The sequence below is a fragment of the Achroia grisella genome, unplaced genomic scaffold (assembly GCF_030625045.1).
Source record: "Achroia grisella isolate CSIRO2021 unplaced genomic scaffold, CSIRO_AGI_Agris_v1 utg515, whole genome shotgun sequence".
In the NCBI taxonomy this organism is placed as follows: Eukaryota; Metazoa; Arthropoda; class Insecta; order Lepidoptera; family Pyralidae; genus Achroia; species Achroia grisella.
The window spans coordinates 2,429,864-2,450,677 of NW_026712908.1; the positions used below are offsets into that span (position 1 = coordinate 2,429,864).

General features: G+C 34.8%; 2 protein-coding genes across 2 annotated transcripts; one reads left to right on the forward strand and one right to left on the reverse strand.

Moving 5' to 3' along the window:
- Window positions 1-402: 402 nt before the first annotated feature.
- On the forward strand, window positions 403-10,783 carry LOC131847060 (calreticulin). The gene is made up of 7 exons (XM_059196508.1): window positions 403-607; window positions 761-865; window positions 1,120-1,355; window positions 5,946-6,143; window positions 6,482-6,691; window positions 8,982-9,317; window positions 10,344-10,783. Exons 1-7 carry the CDS (start codon window positions 520-522, stop codon window positions 10,362-10,364), a joined length of 1,194 nt encoding a protein of 397 aa, XP_059052491.1. The 5' UTR covers window positions 403-519; the 3' UTR covers window positions 10,365-10,783.
- A 2,905-nt stretch (window positions 10,784-13,688) lies between these two features.
- On the reverse strand, window positions 13,689-15,557 carry LOC131846950 (uncharacterized protein K02A2.6-like). Its single transcript, XM_059196366.1, has one exon. It carries the CDS (start codon window positions 15,555-15,557, stop codon window positions 13,689-13,691), a length of 1,869 nt encoding a protein of 622 aa, XP_059052349.1.
- Between the last annotated feature and the right edge of the window lie 5,257 nt (window positions 15,558-20,814).

The window sequence follows — 20,814 nt, forward strand, 5'->3', positions numbered from 1 at the left end:
ATTGCATATTATTGATTATAATTATTACAAAACTCCCAGCAGAAACAATTACTCTACATAATTGATAGAAACATAAGTATTTTCATAATAAACAAATATCTTATTTTTTATATAATAAGTTCACAAGAAGCAGCAGCATTAATTTAAGTTTTCGCGCCTTCTGATTACCTATTTTTAAGCAGTGTGTTCAATTCCTATTTGATATCGCTTGTCCAATGAGAGCTTTCCATCTGTCTGTCGTATTTGTACGGCGCACGTCAAATCTTTTTATAGTCTCACCCTTTCACTTATAAGTACGCTTCCACACTTCCTAGTATTGCTATTTCATTCACTCATTCCAAACTATCATTAATGATTTTCTTGCTATCTCTCTTATTTATAACAGTATGCTGGCAGTGTGAGCAAGATAAGCAACATACGAAGCGTCACACCGACCGAAGTAATAATAGGAAATTCGCCAATTTATGAATTTATTCGTGGCTGGGCCTTTGTTTCTGAGGTTTGTTGTTGTGAATCAAAATGAAGTCCCTAGTTTTAACTGTTGTCGGTTTACTGACAATTTACTCAATTAATTGTGAAGTGTATTTCGAGGAGAAATTCCCAGATGGTAAGAGTTTATTCTTTCGTTATTTGTTAATACTTTACTGTAAAATGTTGAAGTAATTGTTGCGCCGGCTTGCCGCGTGTGCTATCGATTGTCCATGTCTTTTGCCGGTTTATTTTGGGCTATATTACATTATAGTTTCCGTTCTGGTTACAGATTCATGGGAAAGTAGTTGGGTGTACAGTGAACACCCCGGTAAGGAATTCGGCAAATTCAAGTTAACAGAAGGAAAATTCTACAATGACCCCGAAGAAGATAAGGGTAAGTAGTCATATATTTCTATTGTAATATTTCCTGGAAAAAGTATGTACATACTGTTACGATAAAAAATTCTTATTAGAAAGTAATTCAATTCAATCTCACTTCAAGTAACTATGTAATTACGTAGTACCTGCTCCCTAATTAGGTAAGTAATTATCGTAATTGGTTTGTATACTTGTGTAAAAAAAATGACAGTATTCTGGTCATAAAGTCTTAAGTTAAAATTATGTCTAAGCAAATATAATTCTCTTCAGGTCTTAAGACCTCGGAAGATGCGAGGTTCTACGCTCTCTCACGCAAGTTCAAGCCCTTCAACAATAAAGACAAGCCTCTAGTTATTCAGTTCTCTGTGAAACATGAGCAGGAGATCGACTGCGGTGGTGGATATGTCAAGATCTTCGACTGCAAGCTGGACCAGAAGGATATGCATGGAGAGTCTCCTTATGAAATTATGTTTGGCCCTGACATCTGTGGTCCTGGTACCAAGAAGGTAAGATATTACTATTTTTTTCACCAGCAGCATATATGACGGGTAAGTGGGCGTGTACCCACAGTTCATTTATCAATCTGTATAAAAAAATCGTAACTAAACATATTTTATGTAAGAAATTATTTTATGAGTATTTTATGGTTTAGTGCCCTGACTCTCTAAAGGTAGAGAGTTAGAATTTATTTTTAAGAGGTAACTTTTGATTGCTTGGAAATTTGAATTTCTAAGTAATTCTCTGGTAATAAAGAATACCAGTAGTATAATCAACACCTGACACATTAAATACAAATATTCTTGGCAAAATGTAGACAAGTCAAGTATCTTGTTTGTCAAATGTTGACAATCTCTCTGATCAAATAATGTAACTTAGTCACAAGAGATTTTTAGGAAGGCAAAACATATTTTTATTATTCAACAATCATTACACATTTTGAGTTGTGTTGTATAAATTTGACATTTAATGACCATTTTCCCTAATTCTCTTGATTATTTTTTCTTAACCTTAACCAAATTTGCAGATTCCAAACAGGTTATCAAAATTACATAAAGTGTATTATGAAACTATTTCTAAATTCTGATCTTTTATTTACATAATTATATATTATTATGTATGAGCATCTCTTTCCTACAATAGTTTATAATAGAATATATAAACTCCTGAACTTGCCTATTAATTGTCCTATTAGAACAATCCTGAAATGTTGTTTCATTAACATGTTTAACATAATGTTATCCTTTATTTAAATAGTACCTAAAATACAGTGTCATTATAAATAAATTACTAAATTAAAAATAGCCACTGAAATGACTAACAGCAAATGGTAGGTACCCATGTGTTGTATACACTGATATGTTTTGAAATAGAAAGCATGTTTGCAGATACAATATGTATTGTATTAATACCAGTAACTGTGGTTGCATGTTGTGACATCCTTGATTTCTGATCACTATCAATGGAAAATGGAACAATTAGTTTTAGTATATATGTACTTATAATCATATCAGCTACATATCTACTATAAATATTTATGATAGATTGATATGGATTGTAGAATTAATGGTAAATTCAAGTAGTTTTTGTTAACATATCTTTTATTATATACCATCATAACTGTAACAAGATACAGACAGGGTAGTTAGCTTTAAACTTGTTACACAACACTAGACATGCATACTTTTTATTTCACCACTTTTAGTATTAATTTTATTTGATACCAATATCTATCACCAGATTATAACCAGTCAGTAGAAAATATAAATTTGATGTGTATCAATTTTATATTTTCTACTGACTGGTTTTCTTAATATCTGCTAGATTAAAAGTCCAACTTTGGTATATAAATCAGGATACTAAACCCCCTTTGTCATCTTTTAACTGGTAATATTCCTTTAAAAAAATTGAGGGTATTTTCATAAATCTAAGTTTTTTTGTACCTTTCTGAAATCTATGATTTTTATTCCTTGTATCCAGTAGTCATAAAAAACATATCTTTTTGTTTTTGACGACTAGCCAGACAGTGTTTATCTTTATTATAAAATTAAAATATATATGAATAATAAAGGCAAACATGAAGGTCATATTGTCATTAATAAGTCATAACTGTATACATATTTGTTCAAATGGTATAATTATATGTGCAAACATATTGTACAGTAAAAAGTTTTTAATGATTAACCAAATTATTTATTGTACTTGATATTGATAAACTTCTATGTACCTACATAGTAATTATCCTTTTAGTATATCGTATAGTACAACAAATCTGTTATAAATTGTGCCATCTTGATATCTTCAGACGTTATCACTTTATCATTATTTTATTAGATATAACATGGACTATTCTACACATCAGTCCTTATATTTTTAATCAACTAATTAAAACAATGTTCTAAATTGATCTATATACATTTTTGAATGTTAAAGATTATCTTCACTAAATCTATATCGATTTTGATAATATTTTATAATGTATAAGATTAACTACCGTGTCTATTTCATTCTTGGCTGTTAAAATATACATAATTGTTTTTACATAAATCTACTTTTCTCTCAAAATCAAAGTAAAATCATATGGGACAGTTTAGCTTCTTCTGCTCGTCATAATATATGGTTGGCATAGCTGCTAGAGTTGATAAGAACTGGCAAGAAACTCATTTAATGAATAAATTCATCTCTACCTAACTCTTGCCAAACCTGATGTGAAGATATATGGATAGGTAATTTAGTTGTAATTTTATACGGCTTTGTCCGGATGCCTATTTTTGTTATACTTTAAGTCTTTGTTAGCAGTCTACAATGTAAAGCCGGCAGTATAACCATTTTAATTGGACTACAAAGCAGCAATTAACAATTTCCGATTTTCATATAAAGACCTATTTTGCTAATAACCCGATTTCTCTTAATGTTTCACTAGTATTCATTATTGTAATTTCTAGCAATTTATATTCAAATTAAAATCCACTACATTAAGATATTAATTACTTCCCAATTATTACCTATTCAGTATGTGTCATTGTTTTAACATTAAGTAATCGTATATTACGATATACTTATATTTAATATAAGTTATGGTGGTTATAACACACGGGAAATTACAGCCCGAGGCTAAGGCGAGTGCGTAATAGAGCCGGGTGTGTTAAATACGCACGTATATCGTACAAAATATTTCAACAAAATTAATTTTACATAAACTCGACGCTTTCTTGTCGTTATCCTTTTTAAAACAGCACACTGATTGCTAGCAAGCGCCGCTCGGCGGCCAGTTCGAAATTTAATAAAAAAATAGCAAATAGTGTGTTATGGAATATAACTTCAGTATGTGTGTTTATAACGCACATATATTTTGTGAGCTGCCCAATATCGAAAACATTAGATCCACATTACGAGCAAGTTGGTTGATAAATAAATTATTTCATAATAACAAGTACCTACTAGTAATAATAATCATAGACTATACTTTGATATTTTGGTTTATGATAAAAGAGCCGGCACAAAATTACCTTAATACATGGAAACTGAACACTATCAGACAGAGATTATTTATCTGTGGCATTCTGTCGATAACTTATCAATGCACAAATTGCCACAGATATTGAAAGTTGTGCGGAGAATTTTGTCCCACCTTATAATATTTATGCGAAATACCCTTTTAACAGGCTATGGTGGTCTCGCTATCTCGCTACCATATAAATATAAATAGCTGTCTAATTAGTACGCCGTAAGTGCATACTAAGTTTGAATTAACACATTAGGAAATTAAATAATATATCAGTTTTTTCTATCCATTCGCTTTTGTTTTCTTACGGTCACAAATGAGTTGGCAGAGTGTGATCTAGTGCAATTGGCTTCTGTCCTTTCTGTAGATATGCGAAACGCGATATGTCCTTTCTGAAGAAACATTAGTAATCATCAACAAGCGATGGTTGCTAAGAACAGCCGCGTGTAGTTGATCTCATTGGTTACATTAGTAGTAATGGCATTACTAGACCCCATTACTAATAGTCCCCTGCCCTTATCAAGACATTGATCATAAAATGACAAAATAAGTTCCATCTTAGAGTTCTAACCAGACCAATATAAAACAGTACCACTTATGATGGTTGCTACATAATATTCTATATGCTTACATCAAAGAGACACTATGCTATGAGTCCTTTGGTTGCCAAATCAAACCACTAATAATAATAATAATTTATTTCAGACAACATGATCCATTTTGTTAGTAACAGCTTAATAACATAACTTATACTATGTTAGTAATAAATTATAAAATAAAAATAGAAACAAAATAACTAAGACAAGATAAGATGGCCACCCCTCTAATTTTCCATACTCTGTAATTTCACGGCCTTATCTAGAAATAGAAATAATCTTTATTCAAATAAACTCATTACAAGCACTTTTGAATAGTCTTATTTTGATTCTACCACTCATTCGGTATGCAGATTCATCACAAGAAGAATGAGCAAGAAACTTGTGTGTTGCTCTTTTTAATAATGTTTTTTTTTATATAAATAATTACAGTATAACAAGAGGCATGCGATAATCAACATAGAAGTCGCTACGCACTCATTATTAATGTAATCAGATAATATTGTCAGTGCTATAGATTTAAAGTTTTTCTATAAAAACATTATTATCGTTAACGAATTCTTCAATTTTATAGTAAGCTTTTTTGCAAAGGAACTGTTTTATTTGACATTTAAATCTTTTTTCTGGCAGATTTATAAGAGACTCTGGTATTTTATTGTAAAACCTTACGCAATTGCCATAAAACGAATTACTAACTTTAGCCAAACGACATTTAGGTAAAATCAGTTTGTTATTGTTACGTAAGTTTTTATTAGTGCAATCACTAACTCTTTTGTAACTGTCTATATTCCTTCTGGCATAGATGATATTTTCATAAATGTATTGAGAAGCAACGGTGAGGAAAATCTGATCTATCTGACATTTAAATCACATCTTTCAAATAAATTTAATTAGCTGCTGATATAGGATGAGACAGAGGTACCCCGCAGATGATTTTGTACATTCCTGCCTAGGTAACACGTTAAATTGTTTATAGAACAGTATAATTTTGTCATCAGGTGCATGTGATCTTCAGCTACAAGGGCAAGAATCATCTAATCAAGAAGGACATCCGTTGCAAGGACGATGTGTACACCCACTTGTATACATTGGTCGTCCAGCCTGACAACACCTACGAGGTCCTCATCGACAATGAGAAGGTTGAATCTGGAGAGCTGGAGGCCGATTGGGACTTCCTGCCGCCTAAGAAAATTAAGGTGGGTAGTTATTCAACGGTACACAAAAAACATTCGCGAGAATCGTTCTATCATAAACAACAAAATATACGCCATATTTTGTTGTTTACTTATGATGATGTTACGTGATCGCTAAAACAAACTAATATAACTTTTGTGACATTGTTATATAAAGAAAATTAGTCATGAAGTCTAACTAATTAATATTTTGTTTGGATGGATGAATGTACCTATGTATGTTTGTTACTTTTTCACTTAATATAGCATCTACATCAGAATATAGGCTATAAATTTCACACGGGAGGAAATCACGGACAGACAGTAATTCTATAAGTTTTATATAATAATAATAATTGCAGGACCCTGAAGCCAAGAAGCCCGAAGACTGGGATGACCGCGCCACCATCCCCGATCCTGATGACACGAAGCCCGAAGATTGGGACAAGCCAGAGCATATTCCTGACCCTGATGCCACCAAGCCCGAGGACTGGGATGATGAGATGGACGGCGAATGGGAGCCACCCATGATCGACAATCCCGACTACAAGGGTGTTTGGGCGCCAAAGCAGGTAATTTATTGCATTTTCATATAAAAAAAAGTGTGTACTTGTGACCAAACAATAGAAATGAAAACTTGATGAAAATGAGGCTGGTATAGTATTGTCGATTAGAGCTAACTTAACACATTAGTTGAGTATAACGGCTTAATCAAACACACTAAGTGCTTACAACACTTAACGAAGTTTTTGCTTAAAAATTTTAAGCAATACCTAAGTATTACAATTTTCTTTCGGTCTGTGTTTTTTTATATGTAGTCGCTCATAGTAACATAGTAATATTAGATACCGTAACGGTTTAATTTATCATAATGAATGAATTATAACAACAAATATGTGATATTTGGACGGCAGAGCATCTCTATGATGTTCTGTTCCTTTACCGTTGTGAATCATGGTTACGCGAACGAAGACCCTGGCAGACACTAGTCGTATTATTTTTTACAGTCTTAATGTGCAAGCCTTTTGCTAAATACTCATGAAAGATTTAGAAAGTATAGTCTAGTAACTTTCACTTGAAGTCTGCTTGATTGGAACTGGATTCAGTCGTCATACAATTACAGAACGTATTATATAATTTTTATTGCTGCCTCTACTATAGATACGTTACAAATAAGACTGATTTTAATTACCTTTGACATTAAACCACTAACACTCGAGATTGATATCGAGAGGATCTAAGATTGTATTGAGAGGATCTAAGAAGAATAATATGAATTGCTTTTATCATTTTTTTTTCATGCTATTGCATTTATATATTATAGATTTTGTTTCTTCAACACAATAAAATAGCACTATGAAATGTCCATATATTCCATGATACTATAACGCTATATACATATATGTCGTGGGCTAGGCATCCACTTGAAAACATTTTTTAAGATGAGTTTATTGCCCTTACTTGAGATATTATTCATTTACCATAAAAATTTTCAGTCCCTATTTCACCTTTCTAGTTCAAGTTTTATTTTCAGGACAAAAAGTAGCTTACAGGGTCCCATCTATTTCTATGTAAAAATTCATCGTAATATATTCGGCGATTTATGCGCGAAAGTGTAACTAACACTTTCGCATTCGTGATATTTATCTAGATAAACTAAACACAATAAGAATAGGAAATAAAAAATCCAAACAAAACCTTGTGACGTCACAGTCGTGTATAGTGCTAATTCGTACGACAAATCGAGACTGGGATCTGAAGTTTATTCACCTCCGTAACAGTTAAACATAGGTGGTAATAAAAACGAGTCAATGACACAAGTAGTGTAGACGCCCGGTCTGTTTGGTTGACGGTTACCACAAACTAAGTGATATCGATAAACATATATCTTTAATACAATGAGAAATATCCATATAAGAAAATATCTTTTAGGTATGTATATAATGAAGTATCGTACTGTTTTTTTTTTAAATTTAAGACTTGGTCTTGATTTATACGAATTTGTAGTCTTGTTTATTTTAGACCAATGTTATAGAATTATATGGCATAGACTTCTCCACAAATCATGGATTTTTATGCAACATTAATGAATATTGTTAATCCCTAACACAAGTAGGTAATAGGTATGTTTAATTTGAAACATTACCACGCTGGTTCGTACTAGGAATTAAATTATGTATTAATAAAATGCAATGTCGATTAAATTAGCAATACTGTACGGTTCATTATCAACTCAACTATCATTAAAAATAATAACGAATAACATATTCTTAGAAACATTCTGGTCTTGTGATTATTGGTTATCATAGTGATAAATTTATTGACTTCGTTAGTTAGATATACGTTCTTATTATTAAGAAATAAGTGTTAAATTGTTATCAGGGAATACATATCTTTATTTATTATATTGTCAACTTGTTACTTTTTAACGTGAAAAATTGAACATGAATTTAGTTTAGACTGATTGTGGTAAATTTGTAAAATATTTATCTAAAGCTTTTAAGACATGTAGATGAGTGTTATTTTAGATTACTGTGATGACAAATAGACTGATGCCGCGTGGTCATGGACAGTTTAAACTTCGTTTCTAAAGACACAAGCCTCATAACATGCATTGTGATCCTATGGTAGTTCTCATACGTCATAATTCCTAATGACTGGTGTTATGTCTCTGTACGCTGCAATTAAGTTGCTTGACAGTCGAAATAGACGAGACATAGAGTACAGACCCACACATAATTCCAATTGAACTGTATTTGAATCTGAAAAAAAACACTCGTTTAACTATATTAATAATAAATGTTTAAGAAATAACTTATATATCCAGATTCGTTAATTTATTAAATAATTCAATTATTTCAGATTGACAACCCTGCGTACAAAGGAGCGTGGATCCACCCAGAGATCGACAACCCTGAATACACATCTGACGCTAACCTGTACAGACGCAATGAGCTCTGCGCGGTCGGCCTTGACTTATGGCAAGTCAAATCTGGCACCATCTTCGATAACTTCTTATTCACTGATGATCTTGAAGCCGCTAAAGAGCGAGGCGAGCAGATCAAGAAGACCCAAGAAGGAGAGAAGAAGATGAAAAATCAACAGGATGAATTAGAGAGGGAAAAGGAAAAGGCAGAGAAGCCTGATGATGAGGATGATGAAGACCTCGACGACGAGGCCGGTGATGCCACACCTATTGTGAGTATATTTATTAATCTGTCTTAAAACACTGTTCTTATATTTTTATCTTTTAAATCAAATCAAAGCATCTTTATTCATGTCCATTACTGTAGATGATCTATTACAGATTCTTATATAATATGCTAAATCTATCGTCAGTTCAGAGTGCTTTTGAGCTAAGAACTGACAAGAAACTCAGCTCTTATTCTTTTTTTGTATATGATATAATTTATTGTACATGATTACAAAAATATTGGTTTATTTTTAAATTCAATTAGTGAGAAAGTAGTAACCACCAACATATGCATTTTTATCAAATGAAATATCTAATCAGTGGCCGTAACCTGAACGGACCAATCTCCACAAGCACCACCAGTTCACGTGTGACGGATGTAATTTTCGGGATAGAATTTATGAACGTTCGTGAAGTTTATCATTGTATATTTTTTATAATACACAAATACTTGTAAGGGTAACTGGTAATACCAGATAGGTGGGTCATGTCCTAGATGAAAACACATAATGTTAATATGACCTAACTTTACAACTATAAGCACAGATGGCGTAGTCAGAGCCATTATCAACTGTAGAAGTGGTGAACGTAAAATTTATTATGCCAACATTTCACTAAGAACATTTGTACTCTTGATGCTAGTGTCACGGCAATGTGACGTACAATTTTAACACAATTCCTAATTGTGGTGTTTGACAAGTACCATGGATCTTATCATATTAGATGTAAGACTAGATTTGACTATTAAAATTTCTATGATATTCCTATACAGTTGAGAGTTGAGATTTAAATATTATTTTAATATGTTATTTAGTTAAAAGTGTAAACTTTAAACTTGTATTGAATATATTTGAGTATATGCAAATTAATTTTAAATACCTCATTGTATTCTCTGAATATATATTGAAAATAAAACAACAATTTCAACAATATGTACATGCCTTTCAAGTTGAAATGTAACAATTATACAGTATTCGTTACACCTGAATGTGTTTTTCTGCCATGCTGATTTGAAATCTCTTTTGTTACAGGAGGATCACGACGAGCTGTAAGCTGCGCGTGTGTGTGTAGAGACAATATAGTACCGTCGGGTACACGAGCGTGTGCGTGCAGGCTCTCGTTGAAGCCTTTAGATAAATATTAGGTTTGTCTTGTGCGACGCTGTGTTCAATTCCAGTCTACTAATTATATGTGGGTGCCCGTACGATATATTCCAAGTTTGTTCGTCCGGCCGCTCCGTTACGGCGTCCGGCTGTACTGATTTCTTTGTACATAACTAAAATCACGCTCAGGTTTGAAAATGTTAATTTGCGACACTGTGTGTCGTGGATTCGTTCTGCAACGCCAGTTGTGGCAGCCTAAGTTTTGTAACATGTAAGATTCAACTGACGTTGTAGAACGGAGCGATAATTGTGTATGTTTCTCATTTATGTTTTGAAATGAGTCTGATTAAAATTAATATATAAATATATTATTGATTTTCATTGCAATTCCAATATCTATATTTTATATTATTAAATAGTTTTACATTAGTAGGAAAGTAAACTTTGCTTATTTTAGTTGTTAAAATAATACACAGTAAATGTTGGTATTTCTATAATTTTATGTGATCAAATAATTTGGCTGTAGCAAGTCCATAATTTATGGGTAACTATTAAATTAATTAATCATAGTGTACAGAATGATCAATAAAATTTTATTCAATAAAAGTACAATATTATCTACGTATTTATAACCTTTGTCACCAAGTTGTATTGAAGATTTTTCAAATGAATAAGATGAGTCGGTACTTTTTATAATAATCTCATTGCGACATTTGAAATTTCTTTGCAGCAGTATTATTGACCATTCTGTCACATATTTTTATTTATGAATTCTACTGTACCAAAAACAGTATGAAGATTAAATAATAATGGATCGTTTATAACAAGATTCAATAACATACCAATTAAACTAATGACAGGTTACAATTACAAAAAACTAAACTGAAAGCACTGAATTCCTGACATGTTTGTACTAGTAGGTAATATTGCTATCGGAATCTTGAGGTCTCGCTTTTTAAAGACTGTCCTGGAGCACTGCAACAAAATAAGGCGCTAATGAAATTAAAATACAGAATAGGACTTTTACCTCATAAATCCTCGAGTAGAAACAGAGGAAGGAAATCTTCGGTGTACATTTGTCCCAATAAAACATTTTAGTTCAATACATTCGAGGACGAAGTACTTTTTGTCTAAATACAATTAATAGTAGGTACCGATTACATGCACATTATCATGAATGGGGGTACGTAATTTAACAGTTTCGTGAATGACGTCTATTAGCTTAACTGTAAACCGTACCCAAATCGTTCAGACGTGTAGACTAAGTAAATCAGACAAAATTTCTGAACATCAATGTTTTTGGGACTGTCACATGTCCCAATAACATAAGTATATATTACAAATAGAGATCATTTAGATTTATACTATTTGCACTTACAGTATATAGATATATAAATCACCTGTCCATCACGAAGTAAGACCGTGGCTGAGATGCACGATCGACGACGCGTGCACGTTCCCTGCGAGTACCGTCCACAGTTACCACCCTGTCGCCGGTCACCAGCTCTGGAAGCTCTCGGGTGTTTATGTCATACCATTCCTTAGAGCGACGTTGGTTTCGGATTAAGCTTTTATAATCATGTGAATTGTCTCTCTCTGGCATCAACTTGCTATCATGACACGGAAGTCGCGTATTCAACCTTCTGCCCATAAGGAGCTGGGCGGGACTGGAGACACCATCTCTTGGAGCAGTTCTGTAGTTGAGTAAGCTTAAGTAGAAGTCTTCCTTGGTGGAACTCGACTTTAGTAATAATGTTTTCAGAGTGCGTACTGCACGTTCACTGCGGCCATTGGACTGAGGGTAATTTGGTGATGAGGTTGTGTGCGTAAATCCCCATTTTGTCGCAAACGCTTTAAACTCTTTTGATGCATATGCTGGGCCATTATCGGAAAACAATTCCTGGGGTATGCCATGTCGGGCGAATTGATCCCTCATTGCTAATATTACTTGTTTCGAAGTGATATTGGACAGGGGACACAGTTCTACAAAATTGGAGAAGTAGTCTACAAGAACTAGATAGTACTTTTTATTGACTTCAAATATGTCGGAGCCGACTTTAGCCCACGGCAGACTCGGGATGGTTTATCAAATGAAATGCTCCGCGCACACCCGGCAGCCGCGCACGCCGCGCTCCACGTCGCGCGACATCCCCGCCCAGAACATCACGTCCCGCGCCCGCCGCTTGCACCTGTCGATACCGAGATGACCTTCGTGAACTCTGTTTATCATCTCTGAACGGAGCGCTTTGGGTACGAAAATTAAATTATTTACTAGGAGCACTCCGTTCACATATTCGAATGCCTCCCTGTAGCTCCAATGAATGCGTGTGCATTCCTTCATATCATATTTATTTCGGGGCCACCCATTCATTATATAATTTATTAAAATTTGACACTCCTGGTCTTTTTCTGTGTGTACTTTAAGCGAATTTAATCTATCACTGCTAAATCTGAGATTTTCCACCAGAAAGCACGTCTGTTCTTCTATTTCTTCGGTTATTTTGTCATGCAGCAAATCCGGTAAAGGAGCCCTGGATAAAGTGTCCGCTACGAACATGTATTTACCTGGCTTATACTGCACTTGAAAATCGTATCTTTGAACTTGAGCATCATACGTTGCAATCTGGCAGGTACCGATTCCAAAGGTTTTTTAAAAAGGGCCTCCAGTGGTTTGTGATCAGTCTCGACGGTGATATCGCTCTTTCCAAAAATGTACTGATGGAATCTTTCTAGGGCGAAGACAATAGCCAGCATCTCTTTTTCTATTTGAGCATACCTTTGCTGAGTGTCAGTGAGCGTCATGGAGGCGAACTCGACGGGCCGGCCGGCCTGCAACAGCACGGCGCCGAGCGCTCGCGCGCTCGCGTCAACAGACAGCACGGCCGGCTCGCGCGGCTCGTATAGCGCCAGAACGGGCGCGCTGCACAGAGCGCGTTTTAATTCATTCACTACTTGATCTTCGCACGGGCCCCAACTCCATTCTATATCCTTTTTTAACAAATTCCGTAAGGAAGTAACCTTTTCAGAATAATATAAATACTGACATAATTAACCATGCCTAAAAATCTCTCCAATGCCTGACGATCCGATGGATTCGGCATATCCATGATCGCTTTCAATTTTGATGCATCTATTTTCATCCCCTGTGCATTAAAGGTATGTCCCAGGTACGTTACCTCATTGACACAAAATTCACACTTTTCGGAATTAAATTTTATTCCCACTTTCCTTGCTCTTTCAAGAAGACATTCTAGACGACTGTCATGTTCCTCTTTAGTGGTGTATGACGTCATCAATAAATGAATCTACACCGATTAGGTCTTCCAGCAGCTGCCGCACTCTGGCGTGAAATATTTCAGACGCAGAATTTATACCATACGGCAGACGCATATACTGATACCTGCCGAACGGTGTACCGAATGTGCACAAGTCAGCGCTACTGTCATCTAGTTGAATCATCCAGAACCCCGATTTAGCATCCAATTTACTGAAATACCGCGCACCATTTAACTTGGTGGCTATTTCAGTGAGGGTGGGTAAAGGATAATGTTGTCGTTTTATGACACGATTTAGAGGTCGCGGGTCAAGGCACACCCTGATGCTGCCATCTTTTTTTGCTGCTATGACTATACCATTAACCCACGAAGTGGGATGGTATACCTTCCGTATTACACCCAAATTTTCCATGCGATCCAATTCCTCTCTAAGTTGGTCTCTCACTCCTAGTGGTATTTTTCTAACAGGGCAAATGCAAGGGTTCGCATCACTCTCAATTGGAATAGAATACGTACCAGGCAATTTACCTAATCCATGAAACAACTCATAATATTTATTTATGTCTAAAGAATATACTCTTTTAATTAAACCTATTTTTTCTACAGCATGTTTTCCCAAAATACTTTGACACGTTTGGTCCGATATTATAAATTTCAATTTGTGTTCAGTACCTTTATATACCCAATCAATTGTGCAACAACCCATTATAGATAAGTAACTACCACAAACCGACCTGGCACGCGTATTGTCAGGTAGAATATTTGACAAAGACAAACCTAATTTAGAATAGTTATTTCTTGATAACAAATTTAAGTCGGACCCGGTATCTAGTTTAAAACGATGTCCACTGCCAGTCTGGGATAAATAAAGAGTTTCATACCATTTGGAATCCTCGCTTTGTACTATTGCGTCGATGCTTTCAACAGACGAAATATAATACAAGTCATTTTCACTGCCACTGTAATCCGAAGGATTATCACTGAGTTCATACACTTTTTTATACCTACGCGTCGGACACATAACTTTGTAATGACCCTTGCCACCACATATGAAGCACTTCACTTTACGCGCCACACAACGATCACTTCCGTCACAGTGAGTGGAGCCGCAAGCGTCGCAGGACCTCGCGGCCGGCGCTGTCCACGCAGCCGGCCCGCCGCTCGCTCCGGCGGCGGCTCGGCCGCGGCCGTCGCCCGCCGCGGCGCGCCAGCGGCGGGGCGAGTGCCTGCGACTCGCGTCCCTCGTTCCGCGACGCATATCCGGTCGCCCTCTTCGAGTGCTGCTCACTGATGAACATTTTAGGGTTTCATTTTTTATCCCCTCGATCTGTTTCTCGCCGTCGTTAGACATTTCATTGGCTTGACAAATTTTTATTGCTTTTTCTAGTGTTAAGTCATCTGTGCGTAGCAACCGATCTCGTACTGGAATATCTATGATACCGCACACGATTCGATCCCGCAGTAAGCTATCCTCTAGTTGTTCAAACTCGCAGCGCTGGCTTAGTAGTTTGAGTGCAGTGACGTAATCGTCGATACTCTCACCGACTTCTTGACATCTTGTGAAGAATTTAAACCGCACCATAGTCGTATTCGTTTTTGTCCCAAAATGATTATCAAATTTTTCGATTACTTTTTCTATATTTTCTTTCTCATCCTCGGAATTAAACTTGAATGTAGTGTAAATATCATATCCCTCTGATCCCACTAAATTAATTAACAAACTAGCTTGTACATCACTGGCCTCTTTATGAACTCCTGATGCTTTCAAGAAAACTCGAAACTGACGTAACCACTTGCGCCACGTATCAGCCCGATTAGATGGACCTCCTTCCAAACACAATTCCGCCGGCGGTCGCGCGTGTTCCATTTTATAACTTGTTTTATAACTAATTGTGGACCTATTTAATTTAATTTCCACCACAATTACCGTACAATTACAATTTAAATCTATTTATTACACGCACCGCTGTCACCATGATGTAAACAACGAGATAGCTTTATAAAAACTGTTTTATTATCGATCCACCCACATAATTAGACATATTCAATAATATTCATGCAACAGATTAGAATTAATCCAGCTGTGGGTTCCAAACAGTTATTACCGTCATTCCGTTTTGTTCAGTATTCCGTTAGTCAGGACCAATTTACTTCAATATTCCCCTTCATGTCTTACTTTAGGTATAATGAAATATCATTCAAAAATATTTTGAATTTTTACAAGTTTTTAATTATATTTGTACTAGATGTGCCCGCGACTTTGTCCGCGTAAATCGTCGATACTTACACGTAATCTTTCATCTCCCATTACGACCCCTTACAACCCTTTTTTCGGATTAAAAAGTAGCCTATGTTTGTCAGGTTCTAGACTATATGTGTACCAAATTTCATTTAAATTGGTTCTATAGTTGTCTGTGCTGACTTGTAATATAGATTTGGATTTTTTGTTATAGTATTGTAATATTGAAATAAGGAAATAGGGATTCTGATAGGTATGGTAATAGTTTTGATATTGATGAGCAGGGTCGGACTAAGACCTAGGCAAGCTAGGCACGTGTCTAGGGTCAGTAATATTTAAAACTACCAAACGCAAAGTATGTGTCATGACTGAAAAATAGGACGGGAATTACTACTATTTTATTGCCTAGGGCCCGCGTTAGCCTTAGTCCGCTGTACATGAGAGTTAATAACCAAAGTCGGTGACGTAGTTTGTTGTTTGCTTCACAGTCAAGGCCAAATCAGAGGTTGCAATTCCACGAATATGATTTGGTCATTGAAGTGAGTGCGAAATGATATTTCTGAATCTTCTTTGTTGATTCTTCAAGGTCGTGACCAACAGAAAAGCTTCTTCCTGTGTGAAGTAGATCGGAGACGCCATCTCGAACGAAATCAGTCCATCATGCGGGTGCTCTACTTTAGCCCCTTCTTCCGTCCAAGTGGCCTACCCTATACATTTTTTCAAATTATCCTGTACCCGGCGGACCACGTCACCAAACAAAGTTAGCAAATTCTATAAGCACACAGTAGAGAGACGGTTTCGAATACCTAGTTGTTCCAATATAGTGCGGCACTTCATCCATGAAATTCCTAACATTTTGGGCCATTTTATATGCGATTTGCAGGTCTATGTTTCAGAAGAATATTAAAATATGTAGAAAATTATTAGCATTAGCTTGACGTTGGTGATTCGAAATAAATGTAGAACTCGAAATAGTCAAATATTTCATCAATAATACATCGGAAAATAACTATTGATGTTATAATCTACTTACGTCTCAGGAAATCCTTGAACGCCTTTCGTTCTCCGGCATGTAACTTCTTCAATGAATTTAAGCTGCCTTCTGCAGGCAGTCGACTATCAACCGGGGGTGGTGTTTGAAAGATGTATCCATCACCGAACTGGTGACCACCCGGGGCGTGTCCATCATCATCGTACACCGCACGCGAAACCGCTGGAGAAATATAACTATTTTATATTGTTATAGCATAATATTGTATACTTAGAATTGCAATTGACACCTACCCTAGACTGAGCCTGTTCTGCAGAAACCAGGATAAGAATATCCATGTTGTAATGTTTTTTTAATTTATACAGTACCAGCTACTCGACCCGGCTTCGCCCGAGTGTACGTGTATTATACATATAATATCTTTAATTTTATATCATTTCATATGTATGTTAGTCTATAAGGTATTTATAATATGGGCCTAGTAGCCTGAAATAAATAAATATATAAAAAAAATATAAACCTTCCTCCAGAATCACTCTATCTATTAAAAAAAACCGCTTCAAAATCCGTTGCGTAGTTTTAAAGATATATATAAGGACGTACAGACAGCGACCGGGACTTTGTTTTATATTATGTAATAATTCCCACCAAAATATTACTTCATAATACTTTTAAACACTGTTTCAGTAATCGGTATCGATGTAATTCTTTTGGTATCGTTTTTCATAATTTAGATCGATCATATTTCATAGTAAATGAAAGATATGCAGACATTATGGGTGTGCAAAGATCCCGAAAACTTGAAAATTTTAAGCAGCTTTATGCACTGCTTCATATTGTGTGTAGGATACTGGTATAATACATACGTCAATACAAATATAATTGCGAAAGTATGTCTTGTTAGAATTTCTCTACTAACCGGCTGAACAGATCATAATGAAAATAGATATGGAGATAAGAGTGTATACGAGCATGGAAATAGACTACAATTTTATCCCAAAATAGCAGAGGAAATTACGGGTAACTGTTAGTATTTCTTGTTATTAATATTTCAAAGCTATTGAGAATTCTGTAGTAGCACATCTACCTGTATTATTATTTTGATACACTTACCTTTGGTCCCTGGAATGAAGCACCATCCCTGAGTAAAGAATCATATTAAAATTTTATTATAAAATTTTTCTAAATTCAAATATATATATATATATAGTAATAACAAGAAGTATAGTAGGTATAGAGTTTCTACTACGATTTACCTATTTATTATTTTTTATTATCATTAATTTAATTAGTAAAGTAATAGTCTGATCTCTCGTTGTAATTAAGATATTTGGAGGTATTTACTGAATATAGTTCAAAACTCATATAGTTATCCCGGACCATCCCCGGTTTTGCATAAATATTTCAATTAATTCATACAAAACTCTATAGAATTATACATACACCTTTCTTTCTCAGAAATCATTCAGTTTTCAACTGCATAGCAGAAATCATAGAAAATCCTGTTGGCAATTATTGAGATTATTGGGAATATACAGATAAACGCAGTTGGAGACTTTGTTTTATGATATTTATAAAGTACACTTACTATTAATTATTAATTAGGATATGAAAAAAAAGGCATCGGTTTACCTTTATCGCGATAGACTGTACGTTCTGTCTCTCGCCTACAAGCTATGTTTCTGTTTAAAGAACAGCAAAATGACAGGGAGTGAAGGTATGACACCCTAGTCTTCAAGAATGGCAATGCAGGAGCCATATCTCGTTCATCACATTACGACGTGATGTGCTGTTAATGTATAGATATTCAAGGATTGGTAGGTACTCTCTACGTAGTGGGGCGTAAGCATATTCGTCTTTTGAGTAACGTATTAAAACAATACCTAAGTAGCTACTATTATAAGTAGTACCTAGTTAACTTATTTTTACTATTAAGTTAGTATATGTAATAAAAGTTATGTGCCAGTGATTAGCAGTGAAATTACAGGAGACGATCGCAAGATACTTTATTCCTGGTGGAAAAGTGATTGTTAGTAATATGAACTTGTCAACTTTGTCAGATTGACTGTTCTCCCTCGAAACCATCGTGATAAAATCCTGGTAAATTTGTCGCGATGGGCTAACGACCTGACCTAAAGTACATCTTATCATACTGGTGACTCGCCAGCATAACCCGTTAGCGCATGCGTAAGGACCGTTCAATTGTCATTCATTGAAAAAAAAAGGTTAATTCTCAGATATGGTAACGCATTAGAAGTACCACAGATATCACGTGATGGTGAGATATCCATGGTGCTGTTAATATCTATAGCAGAGATAACATAATATTACATATCTATAGACTACGGTTACCACTTTCCATCAGGTTGCCATCAACTTGTTTGTCACTCCATTCACATAAAACACCTTGGTGGTCTAGCGGTTTAGCGCACCGCTTTTCTTCCGATGGTCGCGGGTTCGATACAAATATTTGTATTCATGAGTATGATACAAGCAGTATAGGTCTGGGTGTTAATAAAAAATATCTAAGTATCAATCAGTTGTCTAACACACATAACACAAGCTCTATAAGCTCAATGTAAGCATACTGGGACCAGATACAGTGGGACTAGATGACGTGTGAATTGTCCAGAGGTATTATTATTATTATCATTAAAACAAATGAATAAAACAAAATCTTACAAGTATCACGAGCGTAAAACCAAATATAACTTTGACACTGGACATTGCTGTTAATTTTCGATTACTTTTGAGCAAATGACGCTGATCGTTGTTGTCCAAACGTTTTATAATATTTCAAAGAAAACATTCGTTTCGGTATGTTTCACGCGAAACACACCGAAATATGCAAATTATGCGAACCATTTGTTTTCGATAATGCGCTAAAATGGATGCCTTTCTTATCTTCTGATCGCGTATGTCCGCAATCCGTATATGGTAATTCCAAAATTAATATGTAATATGATACATAATACCTAATAGCAAAGTTATATTATATTATATTATATTAATTAATGACGCTTGAATATTAAATAGGCACTTATATTACGTACTGATATCAAACATTCATGTAACTATGTTTGTGTGTGTTGATTGTCACTTCTTGTTGGTTTGACTTCAAAAGGATAGGGTCCAATTCTCAAATCGGCCGTATTTTTTTTAATATAAATTCATTTCAGAACATTTTTCTAAATTTCTGGTGCTTTTAATGTGGTTCAATTAAAATTTGAACAAGAATTTACCGGTAGTTCATGAAGTATTTTTAGTAATGCAATTGAATACGGTAATGCATTTATATTTAGGTATAACCTATAATGGTATAATAAACAACGCGTCCTTAAAAAAATTTGTATTCTCAGAAGGAATTTTATCAGTAAATGAATTTACGAGTTTATTTTTGCCTCAGCTATTTTATTGAGGGAGGGACACACTCCAACCAGCTTTGTTTTCTTAGCCATCCCTTGCATTCTGTCCTTTTATTTTTTACACTGCTTAAAATTAGATATGAACCCTTTGCGTCTGTAATACGAGTTAGAATGCAATGTCAACAGTTTTGTAAGTTGAAAATGGTCATGGTTTTACTAATGTAGGGTGATAACGCAAAATGTCAACATTTGTATGAATTCCACCCGGGTTCGCCCGAGATATCCGGTGACAAGAGATATGTCTACGAATAGAATAATGGTTGCGTAAGTAAACGAGAATTAATGAATAGCTTACTAAAAATATTTGTATATATTTTTAGTAAGCTATTCTTTATAAAAAAATCTCTTTTTATTTACACGTTATTATTGCTGTGTACTCTATTTTCTTTATTTAATTAAAATTTGCTGCATATTTCGCACTAGTCTGAAATAAGTGAAAAATTTTTAAAAACTAATAATACTTAAATAT